At 39.9% G+C, this 13963-nt stretch overlaps 1 protein-coding gene across 1 annotated transcript; it reads left to right on the top strand.

The window, feature by feature from the left end:
- The first annotated feature begins 4204 nt into the window (after nt 1-4204).
- Nucleotides 4205-13499, top strand: MMP1 (matrix metallopeptidase 1). Its single transcript, XM_010379062.2, has 11 exons — nt 4205-4244; nt 5415-5693; nt 6180-6424; nt 6518-6666; nt 6893-7018; nt 8090-8245; nt 8406-8523; nt 10968-11101; nt 11920-12082; nt 12609-12712; nt 12894-13499. The coding sequence occupies exons 2-11, from the start codon at nt 5589-5591 to the stop codon at nt 13001-13003; spliced, it is 1410 nt and encodes a 469-aa protein (XP_010377364.1). The 5' UTR covers nt 4205-4244; nt 5415-5588; the 3' UTR covers nt 13004-13499.
- Nucleotides 13500-13963: the final 464 nt, after the last annotated feature.

Raw genomic sequence — 13963 nt, 5'->3', positions numbered from 1 at the left:
AATGCATCTCAGTGTCAAGTATAAAAAGATGTCTGCAGGGATTAATGTTTTGTATTAAGAGCTGAATGACCTGGTTTTGCAGCCAAAGACCTTTTTCAAGTTTCTGTCTCTACTGCTTGCTAGAGGAACCGTCTTGGACAAAAGACTTAGTCATGGAAAGTTGTCCCAGTTTCTTCATCTATGAAATAGAAATAATAGTATCCACCCTAACTGTTCCACAGGATTATTGTGAGGATAAAATAGTTTTGTAAGTTAATGGTATAGAGAGCCCAGTAAAGGTTAAATGTTATTTCTTTCAGTGAGAACTCATAAGAATTGACTGATTCTTAGCCAGGCATGGTGGCGCATGCCTGTAATTCCAGCCACTTGGGAGGCTGAGGCAGGAGAATTGCTTGAGCCTTGGAAGTGGAGGTTGCAATGAGCCAAGATCATGCCACTGCACTCTAGCTTGGGAGACAGAGTGAGACTCTGTCTCAATAGAAATTAAAAAAAAGAAGAATTGACTGATACAAGGAAAACCAGCTGACCAACCCAATGGTCATCATAAATGATTATAACTTTAGGAGGCTAATGAGGGAGGATCACTTGAGGCTAGGGGTTTGAGACCAGCCTGAATAGCATAGCAAGACCCTGTCTCTACAATAATAATAATAATAATAATTAGCTGGGCGTGGTGGCATACACCTGTAGTCCCCCAGTTGCTGTACGAGAGCTATAGTCCCAGCTACTTAAGAGGCTGATATGGGAGGATCACTTGAGCCCAGGAAGTGGGGGCTGCAATGAGCCATTGTTATGCCACTGCATTCCAGCCTGGGCAACCAAGCAAGACTCTGTCTCAAAAAAGTATAATAATAATAAAAAAAGAATTATAGCTGAGGCATGAATAATTAAGAGTAATTAAAAATAACTGGGTAGTAGGCTTAGAGAACATTTCACTTTGTGAAAAACAGAAAAATTCTGCAAAAATGGAATATAGTTTAAATTCTGCAACAATGGAATATAGTTTGAATTCTGAATCATGGACTAAAAGCTCTGCAGACCACACATGTGTATATGTCAGAGACTCCAAACAAGCAAGTCATAGTCTGGGTACATGATAAAATCTCACAGGAAGCTTCCTCACATATTTAAGATCCATCTGAAATTCATATTCACAGATATAAGAGCTGAGAAAGGATGGTTTTGACAGGGCTGAACTGAGCTATGGTACGAGTAACACTCATTCCCAGAAAGGCTCTTAGTTTGAATTTCCTTTAAAAGGAGATACAACTGCAAAAATCTGTTTCACAAATGTGCTAACTATAAGCATTTTCCACAGTGTTTAATAAACTATGCAGATAAGAAAATATTATTGGCAAACACATTAATAAAATGCTCAAAATAATCAGATACTAAATGCTTGTAGCATGGCATGCAAATCACCAAAAATTAATGTGCTATGCTTCATATAAAATCTCCAGTAAGGCTGGATGTGGTGGCTCATGCCTATAATCCCAACACTCTGGGAGGCCGAGGTGAGAGAATTACTTGAGGCCAGGAGTTTGAGACTAGCCTAGCCAACATAGTGAGACCTCAACTCTACAAAAAAATTTAAAAATTAATGGGACATGGTGGTGCACATCTCTAGTTCTAGCTACTTGGGAGTCTGAGGCAGGAGGATTGCTTGAACCCAGTAGTTTGAGGTGCCTACACTTCAGCCTAAGCGACAGGGAAAGACCTTGTCACTAAATAAAAAAATTAGTTAACTGAATCTCCAGTCAGTTGATATGTCCAAATTCTTCCCATGGTAATTTTAAAAACTTTAGTCTTAGGAGAGTAAAAGACATAAAAACCTAGTCATGGGCATAAGACTTCTTATAAAGAACTCAACCTAATGAGAAATAGACCCTTTATTTAAGTGTCATTTAAGTATCTATTTCTTCATTGATCTGTTCACTTATTAACTCATGTAACAATCATTTGCAGATACCTACTAAGTTGAGGTAGTATAAACTACAAATTCAAGAAGTTTGGTAAGGGAAATAAGGGAGATTGAGTGACAGCTTGAAGGGGAAGATTCTTTCAGGCCTGTGGGAACGGGTGGTGGCATGGAGACATTATTGTGGACTTAATGTGATAGTCCTCGTGTCTCCAGACACTCTCTCTCTCTTAGGAAAGCAAGATTTCTATCCCCAGAGTATGTATGTGTCATGTCTGGACTGCAGTGGCACAGAGCTGTGTTCAACAAGTGACTACCATTCTGCTGTGTGCCCTGGGACTCGGGGTTAATTGATCAATCCTTTCTACCTGGAAGGTAACCATGAGGACTAATGGAACCAGTGTGTACCAAGTGTCTGTTAAGTGTCTGGTCAATGGTTATCCATAAAGCTACTGTATGGCCATATGTAGGAATAACACAGACGGTGGGGCAAATTTTTCCCACGTGTAACTCTCACAACAAAATAGCATTAAATACTTAATGTTTCTGGCTAAAGACCATTTCAAGACTTGCAGGACAAAAAAAATAGAAAAAAAAAATCTGACACCCAAATGGAGTTACAAAATTAAAAAGGCTGAATTCCCAAGCTTACAAAAATATGAAGCAAGATTGAAATTTCAAGACTGAGTTTAATTATGGAAAAATATAAATATATTTGAGGACTTTCACAGAGCGGACAGCATGAATCAACCAAGAAAACCGTGGAAATAATTTGCCTGCCTGGAAATAGTCTGGAGTCAGCTGACACAGCCACACTCATGAGAGCCCTCTGATGCTTGTCATAAGGAGTAGAGGAATAATTTCAGAAATTACATAAAAAAAAGAATTATGGGGGAAGAAGATGCTCCCAGAGGAAACAAATAATCTGGATGTGAAGAGCAAATACAAATTTAACATGTTTTGAGCTTCCTGGAAACTATGCTAAGTCTAGGCATTGCTAGGATTTGGTAGGATTTAATCCCAAGCTTTCTGTTCTAAATTTTTGTTTTCTTTTTTACTCTCAAATAAATCACATGCTAGCACCAGCTGCAAAGTTACATATGTTGCATTAGAAGATCTTCCGTGAATACCTAACTGGAAATTGCAAGATTCAGGGCCGTGTGAATCTAGGCTGGCTGCTTAACCAAAACTTAATTTAACTTTTTTTGCTTTTAAAACTTTTTTTTGCTTTTTTTGAAAAAAAAATAATGAAAAGCTGTTTCAAGCAACCAGTTTCCAATCCACGTCAGCAACTGTGACATTTAATGAAACACCATGAGCATTTAGCATGAGAGCTCTGGACTCAGACACCGGGGAGCTTTGCTAGAGAAGGGAGGACAAAGCAGGCATGATGTGGGGGGTTGTGGGGAACTCCAAGGCTCTATTTCCAGCTTCCATCAGAGAACTTCTGTTTCCACCTGGTTTTCAAATTTGCTTTCCAAAAGGGATTTTGTTTAAGTAAAGGATACAGAAGTTTATAAAAGTTTGAAAACTCCTGGACTGTAGGATGTGCAGGCTCTTGCCAGATGGGACAGTGTATGAGACTCTTCCAGGCTGACGTCTTAAGCAACTTCCTGTCCAATCGCAGATGGTCATGATGCTGCTTTCCTGAGTTAACCTATTAACTGACCCTTGTTTCCCAGGCCTCAGTAGAACTAGGGGTGTAACCTCTTCACACTAACTAGACTCCCTCACAATCGAGTATATCTGCCACTCCTTGACTTTTAAGACATAGTCTATGTTCACCCTGTAATGTGAACAGCCCCTTTCACTATTTTCCTTGTCCATGCTGGAGTCACTATAGTGGCAAGTGTTCTTTGGTCTCTGCCCCACCCTCCCTCTGATGCCTGTGAGAACGAGAGGATTTCATTTTCATGAGAACTTCTTCCTGTTCCTCTTACCCTCTTGAAATTATGTCACTCCACTTAGATGAAGAAGTTGTGGTTAAATTATTAGAGAGGATACGATTTATTTCAAAACAATCCAAGATATATTGAAGTACTGTTTATGAGTAAGATATCAGTCTTGGCGCAGCAAGGAAACAGGAATCCATAAGGGGAGGAAAGTCTTGAAAAGCAAACCTGATACAGTGGAAAAGGTGGGAGACACCATAAGGTGCTGGAGTGATAAAACAGAGGCCAGGGTTTCTCCACTGTATGTTTCCGCTAAATGCTTCCAAGGAAGGAGAGTGGGGCATGAGTGGAGGAGCTACAGAGATAGACCAACTTTTCTCACCAAGAATGCTACAGATAGCACTGGTAGTACCCAAGACAACTTAATGTGGAAGGTAAGTACATGAATATACATCTTTCATTACAGAGCCATGTAGTTATTTTAATGGGCAGGAGATGCTAAATAAGATCTTTTGAATGGAGGAATGCATACATATATGAATGAAAGCATACATGAAAGAATAAATAAATGCTGTCTAGCACCAAGGAGCAAAGATATATTTGTATTAGGGGAAACAAGTATGATTAAAAATAAGACCCCAGAGTCATGCTCAGTCTCTTTCCAGCCTTTTCATCATCTGGTACATTCGGACAGGTTTCAGAGAAGGATCCTATTTGTCCCATGATGATGATGGGCAAGGCCTACAGAGGGTGGGGAGTTATCTCATACTCCACCTGTAGATGAGGGGTCTTCTCAGGTAAGGCTCTTAAATCCTAGGCCTGAGTAAATTTTTTCAAATTTTATTTTAGACAGGGTCTCTCTCTGTTGCCTAGACTGGAGTGCAGTGGCACGATCACAGTTTACTGCACCCTCAACCTCCCAGGCCCAAGTGATCCTCCCACCTCAGCCTCTTCAGTGGCTGGGACTCCAGGTGCATGCCTCTATGCTTGGCCAATTTTAAAAAATGTTTGTTTGTTTGTTTGTTTTTTATAGTGGTGGGGTTTCACCGTGTTGCCCAGTCTGATCTTGAACTCCTCGGCTCAAGCGATTCCCCTGCCTCGGCCTTCCAAAATTCTGAGATTATAGGCTTGAGCCACCATGTCTGGCTCTGAGTAAAGATTAAGGGAAGCCGTGGTGCTATCGCAATATGGTACCAGGCAGCTTAACAAAGGGAGAAGGGAACCTCAGAGAACCCCAAAGAGCCACCATAAAGTGAGTGCTGGAGGAGCTGAACTTCAGTCAGCACAGGTGATGAACAGCCATAAGGTGCGCCGTGTTAGCAATTCCACCCTCTGCCCTGGGAGCAAGGTGTGTGGGGAAACCTGTAGCACTTTATGACCATCAGAATTAAGTCTTTTTCAAAAAGGTCATGGAGTACTCTTTGACCTGTGTATATAACAAGAGCCTTTCTCAAATCGGATAGAAATGAATTGGAGGAAACCACTGTTTACATGGCAGAGTGTGTCTCCTTCACACACGTCTTGTTTGAATTTAATCATGACATTGCAACACCAGGTGATTCCAAGCAATCTGCTAAGAGTCACCATTTCTAATGATTGCTTAGTCTATTCACAGCTAATCAAGAGGATGTTGCAAAACATGAGTCACACAGCCTCCGGCTTTCTAGAAAGCAAGGACTCTATATATACAGAGGGAGCTTCCTAGCTGAGATATTGAAGCAGCAGGAAGCTGAGAAGTCATCACTTACCTTGGGCTGAGAAAGAAGACAAGGGCCAGTATGCACAGCTTTCCTCCACTGCTGCTGCTGCTGTTCTGGGGTGTGGTGTCTCACGGCTTCCCAGCGACTCTAGAAACACAAGAGCAAGATGTGGACTTAGTCCAGGTAAATGCTACATTGCATCTGACAATAATGCAAATCTTTAGTTTGTATTTTTCTGCAGTAATATAATAGAGTTTTTTAAGGATGGATTTCCTATAAAGAGATATTTTTTTTTTTGCTAGAAACAGCACCCTCCCCCAAAAACGTATCTAGCCATGCATAGGCTCTCCTTTTCCATTTGGAGGTGAGAGGGAACTAAAGGAACAGCATCCAAACCTCTCTCCACAAATTGTAGACTTGTGACAGTATGCAAATCTTGCTCTATAAAAATTGCTCTACTATGAAGTTCTTACTTCACAGTAATTAATAATAGGAACATTTCTACTCTGAAATTTCATTTCTCACCAAAAATAAGGATAAAAGCAATTGCAAAATCTAAACACAAGCTTTAAAAGCAGTTCTCTGTTCTGGCTAAAACTTAACGCCATCAATTTTTAGAATAATGAGAAAGATTTTCCATGCAGTGTTTCGACAATTTTCTTTTGTCAGAAATACCTGGAAAAATACTACAACCTGAAGAATGATGGGAGACAAGTTGAAAAGCAGAGAAACAGTGGCCCAGTGGTTGAAAAATTGAAGCAAATGCAGGAATTCTTTGGGCTGAAAGTGACTGGGAAACCAGATGCTGAAACCCTGAAGGTGATGAAGCAGCCTAGGTGTGGAGTGCCTGATGTGGCTCAGTTTGTTCTCACGGAGGGGAACCCTCGCTGGGAGCAAACACATCTGACCTACAGGTAGGCAGATGGAGGGCCAGAGTGAGAGAGCTATTTCCCACGATAGTGGTAACAAGTCATGTCCAATGTGCCTCTATCTTGTTTCATTCTAAGGATTGAAAATTACACGCCAGATTTGCCAAGAGCAGATGTGGACCGTGCCATCGAGAAAGCCTTTCAACTCTGGAGTAATGTCACACCTCTGACATTCACCAAGGTCTCTGAGGGGCAAGCAGACATAATGATATCTTTTGTCAGGGGAGGTAAGTTCTTCTTGTAGAACCTTAACCTCACCTTGCCCTTAAATCTCGTAGCTGTGCAACCGGAATTGCTTGTTTAAGAGGAATGTTGATTTTATGGGCTCAAAAAGGGAAACTGCATCACTTTTCATGGAAGTCTATTGGCCTCTTAACAAAGCTAATGCTTGCCCTTCTGGCTTAGCTTACATAAGAACCACAAGGAAACTTCACTGAATTCTGTTTCTTTCAGATCATCGGGACAATTCTCCCTTTGATGGCCCTGGAGGAAATCTTGCTCATGCTTTTCAACCAGGCCCAGGTATTGGGGGGGATGCTCATTTTGATGAAGATGAAAGGTGGACCAACAATTTCAGAGGTAAGTCAATCAAATTTGCCTCTCTCACTTCTCCCCTCTCCCTTTCATGTTTCATTGTAATATTGGTTGATTTAGTTGAAAGAATCATTCGTGGAAGCATATATTTTTCTATTACCGCTCAGAAAATCAGTGATATATTTAGAAAAGTGAAAGGTCTTTTCTGCTAGCTAACAACATCTTAGCAGTGACAACTAGGCTACTCTAAAATTTTTATTAAGAAAATGTTGAAAACTTTGATGTTTTACTTGTGGGCATCAACATTAAATCTTCTTAATTAGAAGAAAACAGCAACATTTAACAGTGGTCATAAACTTACATGGAAATTAAAGAAAATGAAGGCTTTTTGTATTTTCCAAAATTTCCAGCAGTCAACATTTATCAGTTTTGTAAATAAGAAATATATTAAATGTTAGGCTGGGCGCAGTGGCTCATGCCTGTAATCCCAGTGATTTGGGAAGCCGAGGCAGGAAGGTCACAAGGTCAGGAGTTCGAGACCAGTCTGACCAATATGGTAAAACCTCGTCTCTGCTAAAAATATAAAAATTCGACAGGCATGGTGGCACACGCCTGTAATCTCAGCTACTCAGGAGGCTGAGGCAGGAGAATCACTTGAACTCAGGAGGCGGAGGTTGCAGTGAGCCGAGACTGTACCACTGCACTCTAGCCTGGGTGACAGAGCAAGAATCCATCTCAAAAAAAAAAAAAAAAAAAAGAAAAGAAAAGAAAAAGAAAAATATATAAAGTTAATAGAACTTTATTGCTTCTCTGCGAAATAATACATGTCATTTAATCATTGATAATATTGACTAATCCATAGTGGGCTTTCAGTCAGCTGAATTTGTCTTTTAATTGTATCAGTGTAATCATAGAGTTTAGATTTTAACCTGTCTCTTCATTGTTAATAAATGCGTGCCTTCTGCCTTCGGAAAAAAGATATACAGACATATATTTCAAAAAGTCACTGATAAAATAGAAGCATTCTTCCTTGTAGTTGTAAATTATTTATTAGTTAAATGCCTCAAAACTGAATACATTTCAAATAATTACAAATGGATGTATTGGCCTTTTTAGAGTACAATTTATATCGTGTTGCGGCTCATGAACTCGGTCATTCTCTTGGACTCTCTCATTCTACTGATATCGGGGCTTTGATGTACCCCAGCTACACCTTCAGTGGTGATGTTCAGCTAGCTCAGGATGACATTGATGGCATCCAAGCCATATATGGTGAGTATGGAGAAAAGCATTACCGACAAGGGCCTGGTGGTCTTTATACCTATTTCAAATAAAACAGTCATTAGCGATATCCTTGAAGAAGCTGTCTTCATTGTTTATGTAGTTTTCTAACGCTAGGCAAAACTAACTGCAGGTATTTTGTTTTCCTTAGGAGGTTCCCAAAATCCTGTCCAGCCCACCGGCCCACAAACCCCAAAAGTGTGTGACAGTAAGCTAACCTTTGATGCTATAACTACGATTCGGGGAGAAGTGATGTTCTTTAAAGACAGGTAAGATGTCAGTTCTACTTTGTGATCTGCATTTGTAATAATCACAACATTCACTACTATGGTTATTAATGATTATGCTTCACATGTTACTTATTTCACACTGATTTACATCTATAATTATATGGTAGCAACTGCATGCATTTGTACAACATAATGTACTTGTAACAACTTTGTTTTTCTACATGTAGGTAGAAAACATTAGGTTATCTGATCCTCAGAAAATATAGTTAATTTAGAAAACCAGTGTGTATGATCTTGTTTTACAGATCAGCAAAGTAAGTCAGAGAGAAGGAAAGAGATCTTTTGGGGGCATAGAGCTCATTGGTAGCAGAGCAGTTATTGGTCTTCTGTCCGCTACTTCAGGTCTCTTTTCATTATGCGACGCTTTATGATGATAAGTATCATAGGACTTTCTTAGGAGAAAGTGGTCCTTTCCATAGCAACGTCTCGCTGATAAGATAATTAAAGGATCGCATAGCCATCCTTTAATTATCTCCCGTGCCAGCCTGGAAAAATGGCCCTCCCAAAGCCTGTTTTCTTGAAGGGTTTCTGTTGCCCCCTGGAGGCCCAGAGAAGAAGAGATGGGACAGAGCCAATGCTGGGAAAGTCCCCAAGAACTGATGTAATCCCTCCTGGGACAGATAGGGGTAACATGGAGCTTCCCTCTTCAGAGAAGAATCCCAGAACTTCCTCTGCAGCATGTGGACTCAAAAAGGTTGGGGTCATCTCACATGCAAGGAGGAGGCCTGCTGTCTGTACCATAGTGATTCCTAAAGGATCAGGCAAAATAACACACTCTTTTGGTGTATTATTGCACACTGCATTTGGTGAATGATGTAGTCCACAGAATGATCAACACATAGAAATTCAGGGTAGTCTGAAAGGCTGGTTCTCTGCAGCCTTTCAAGTGCTGTGGCACTGTTTTACTACTCTGTAGTCGCATCTCTCCTAGAATTCTGGGCACTGGCTCATAATTCTTTCTGCCCACTCTTTAGTTTGTAAGTGTAAAAGATAAGGCTGGAGGTAAACTATACAGGGTGTGGTTCAATGCTGGAACAAGTTAAGAAAACAGATGTGTTAAAGGAAACCTCTCAGTACAGCAGGACACATCTATCAAACCGAATAGTACTAGATGGAAGGGGACCAATGTGAGAATTTGCCAAATTGAAAGGACACAGAGATCATTTAAATGTTGCCACGTCGGGGAGACATGAAATGCTAGAGATAGATGTAGTAACTGATTTGCCTAAGGCATCACAGCCAGGCAGAGGTAGGATGGGACCTAGAAGTCAGGTTTCTGACAGCCAAAGCCATAAGTTTCCCTGTGGCCTGGAATCTGGAGCTCTTCTGTGTCAGCCCACATGACAGTCCATGCTGTGCTGTTACCCTAGTCCCTATAAACTCTATAATCCACTTTGTGTAAGTACTACTAACCAAGGGACAACAAAGGGAGTGGCTGCCAGACCTCAGTTTAAAAATCCACCTTAGCCTCTTACCAGCTGGGTGGCCTTAGACACCTCCCTTATCTCCCTGACCTCAATTTCTCATCCTCAGATACTCTTTTGTAGTGTCCTTGTGATAAGCTCTGATGTAAGGACTGGGCCTGGTGTGTTGTAAGTCATCACTAAATATAGCATGTTAGAGTCATGGTCCAGCTGGTAATGTGCACAGCCGATCCCTAATGGCTCACCAAAGCTGACTGTTAAATTTTGAAGAATTTTGCATGTTAACTGTGAACCATAGCCATTATTAAAAATTAAATTATAGGCCAGGTGCAGTGGATCACAATTGTAATCGCAGCACTTTGGGAGGCCAAGGTGAGGGAATCATTTGAGGTCAGGAGTTCAAGACCAGCCTGGCCAACACGGTGAAACCCTGTCTCTACTAAAAGTACAAAAATTAGCTGGGCGTGTTGGCCTGCACCTGTAATCCCAACTACTCAGGAGGCTGAGGCAGGAGAATCCTTGAACCTGGGAGGCAGAGGTTGCAGTGAGCCAAGATTATACCACTGCACTCCAGCCTGGGCGACAGAGTGAGACTCTGTCTCAAAAAAGTAAATAAATAAAAAATAAATAGATAAAACTTAAATTATATAAACAAAATTAAATTACATTAAAAGATAATAAAAATAATTAAAACTCATCTCTTTGTCATAATTTTACTGCATTTTTCTACTTGTTTATGTTCTTAAAGTTACTTATGCCTATTTTATTTGTATGCTGTACAACGGTGCTCCACTGAGACTCGTGAAATTCATCATAATGGGAGTATTTCAACCTAGTGAGATCAGCAAATGCTATAAACCAACCCTCCTTTGGGGAGCTGAATGTTAAACATTTACCAGCACACCTCTAGTGCCAGCAACAAGAAGGAGCTGGAGCTGGATGTCTGCCAGAGATTACCAGAAATTAGATGGAAATGTTTCTTTCTTTTTTTCTAATCAGATTCTACATGCGCACAAATCCCTTCTACCCGGAAGTTGAGCTCAATTTCATTTCTGTTTTCTGGCCACAACTGCCAAATGGGCTTCAAGCTGCTTACGAATTTGCCGACAGAGATGAAGTCCGGTTTTTCAAAGGTAATCCTTCTAATTATTTTTCACTGTTTTAATAAATCAATTCAGATAGAATCTGAATTTTAACAAGTTTCGTGGGCAATTCATATGCACATCAAATTATGAGAAGTTCTGAATACTGTGAATTGATTGGGAGAAACTTCTTCCATTCTGTCAGAATGAAACACAATCCAATGATCAGCTCCTGGACTTTGAAGACACTGTGTCATGCACAAGTATTTTTACAAACACGTGTTTAGCATAGTACAATGAGTAAGACATTTGACTCAGCCATACACTCAAGGCAAAGAATTAAATGCAGGTCAGGTGGGCCAAACGCTTTGAAACAGAATTTCTAGCCTTTAAATTATGAAATTAAAGGGATGTTAGAGACAGAAAGTTTCACATTCCTTTTTCATGAGGGGTAAATAGCACGTGTGTACAATAAGAGAAATCTTGGCTTTAGTATATGAGACCAGCTTTATGTGATGAGGGGCTTACTGAGTATAAACACGGAAACTGGACACAGCATTAATTCAAGTATTTGGAACTGTCTTCTAGTCAAATGCAGTGATTTGAATCCCAGGATTGCAAATTCTTACAGGTTGTGAGTCACTACAGCACTCTGCCCTTTATTATACAAATTGTTTGAACTTCCACAGTCCATGAGCAAATCTGAGATAGGGTCCCAGCATCAGTATTTTCAAAAATCTCCCTAGATGATTCTAATCTGCAGCCAGGGCACTGCACTAGCATGTGAAACTAAGAACTTACCTAGAAATTAACTTACTGCCTAGTGAAGTCTTAGGCAAGTGTTTTCATCAGTGTTTCTTGATTGGCAGGGAATAAGTACTGGGCTGTTCAGGGGCAGAATGTGCTACGCGGATACCCCAAGGACATCTATAGCTCCTTTGGCTTCCCTAGAACTGTGAAGCATATCGATGCTGCTCTTTCTGAGGAAAACACTGGAAAAACCTACTTCTTTGTTGCTAATAAATACTGGAGGTAAGTTTAAGTGCAGAGAATGTTAGGGCCTCAGTTCTTTCTACATAGAAAGTTCTAGAACACCCCATTTCAAAGTGAGTCTCAAACTGCCTTGACCAGCATCCTTTTCTGCAAATGGCTGGTGCCAATCTATCATCTATTTAGTCTGTTGACCAATAGTCATCACACAATGCCTGTACTGGGAATCCAGAGAATGTAGGGGGATGAATTTTAAAAGGATGTAGAATTGAGGGCATTCATCTTAACAGAGCTACTTTGGCCAAAAGTTACTTATCTTCCATAGTATGTTACCTCAGTACGACATAGCATAGAACCTACTGGAGAATTCGATGTTGGATTTCAGAGGGGCCTTAAAGGCCTTTTAGTTCACCCAACATTCCACCTTACCCCATCTACTCCCCATTTCACAAATGATCTATAAAATGAAATATTCTGGTTAAATTCCTCATGGTGTATTTTCTGTAATGATTTTGAGAATGTACATGTTTAGCAAAAGGTCTGACATTCTTAACTCTTTTCTGACCAGGTATGATGAATATAAACGATCTATGGACCCAGGTTATCCCAAAATGATAGCACATGACTTTCCTGGAATTGGCAACAAAGTTGATGCAGTTTTCATGAAAGATGGTAAGCAAATATGCATGTATTTCCTCCATTTCATTGCCATAGCAATAGCATCATTATTGTTAGTTAGAACAACAAATGCCAAAAATATCTGCGCTCACAAATGAATTGGTTTCTCAAGAATTCAAGTTAAACCTAGAAACTACTCGCATAATGTAGTAAGTCTCTTTTGTTTTGTTTCTAGGATTTTTCTATTTCTTTCATGGAACAAGGCAATACAAATTTGATCCTAAAACGAAGAGAATTTTGACTCTCCAGAAAGCTAATAGCTGGTTCAACTGCAGAAAAAATTGAACATTACTAATTTGAATGGAAAATACATTATGTGAGTCCAAAGGAGGTGTTTTCCTGAAGAACTGTCTATTTTTCAGTCATTTTTAACCTCTAGAATCACTGATACACAGAATATAATCTTATTTATACCTCATTTTGCATATTTTTTTTACAATTTAGAATGTAGCCCTTTTTGTACTGATATAATTTAGTTCCACAAATGGTGGGTACGAAAAGTCAAGTTCATGGCTTATGGATTCATATAGGCCAGAGTTGCAAAGATCTTTTCCAGAGTATACAATTCTGACCTTGATCCCAGAGAGCAGCTTCAGTGACAAACATATCTTTTCAAGATAGAAAGAGACAGGAGACATGAGTCTTCACTGGAGGAAAAGCAGCTCAAGAACACATATGCAGTCACTAGTGTCACCCTGGATAGGCAAGGGATAACTCTTCTTACACAAAATAAAGAGTTTTATGTTTGAAATAAAGTCAACCTTGTTTCTAATGTTTTATATACTTTCTATATTTATTAGTTATTTTCTGATGACACAGTCACACTTACAAAGACTGCTTTTCAAATTTGAAATGGGAAGTAGACAATATAAAAAAAATTCATGTGGGAAATTAGGATATACAAAAAACTCAAATATTCTCTACTCACATGGAATTTATACTATATAAACTGGGGTGAGGGAGGGGAATCCATTTCCCTTGCCCCACATATGGATTCCAAAAGCAGTTTTAGATAAAATCAGTGACATCATGGTAGAGCATTCTAGGCGTATGTCATTTTCTCTCTTCTGAACATATAGGAGGGTTCCATTTTCCCACAGTCCAACTCCTTGCAGAGTTGGGTGGTGGGCAGTGGGGCATCTGACTACTTCTAACCAGTGGGTTGAGTGAAGAAGTGAAAAATATCATTTTCAGACTGGAACATTTAATTGCTGGTGGAAATTTCTCTAGTAGTTTACTCCTTCT

This window comes from Rhinopithecus roxellana, chromosome 15, assembly GCF_007565055.1.
Source record: "Rhinopithecus roxellana isolate Shanxi Qingling chromosome 15, ASM756505v1, whole genome shotgun sequence".
NCBI classification, from domain to species: Eukaryota; Metazoa; Chordata; class Mammalia; order Primates; family Cercopithecidae; genus Rhinopithecus; species Rhinopithecus roxellana.
The sequence above is the reverse complement of the archived record's forward strand: the minus strand, read 5'-3'. Positions and strand labels throughout refer to the sequence as shown.

What these genes read in the sequence shown, in the direction of transcription:
- MMP1 (XM_010379062.2), top strand. Translation starts at nt 5,589, where the DNA reads ATGCACAGCTTTCCTCCACTGCTGCTGCTGCTGTTCTGGGGTGTGGTG. An exon ending in GTGGACCAACAATTTCAGAG is followed by an intron (nt 7,019 to 8,089) that starts GTAAGTCAATCA and finishes TGGCCTTTTTAG; the next exon opens with AGTACAATTTATATCGTGTT. An exon ending in TGAAGTCCGGTTTTTCAAAG is followed by an intron (nt 11,102 to 11,919) that starts GTAATCCTTCTA and finishes CTTGATTGGCAG; the next exon opens with GGAATAAGTACTGGGCTGTT.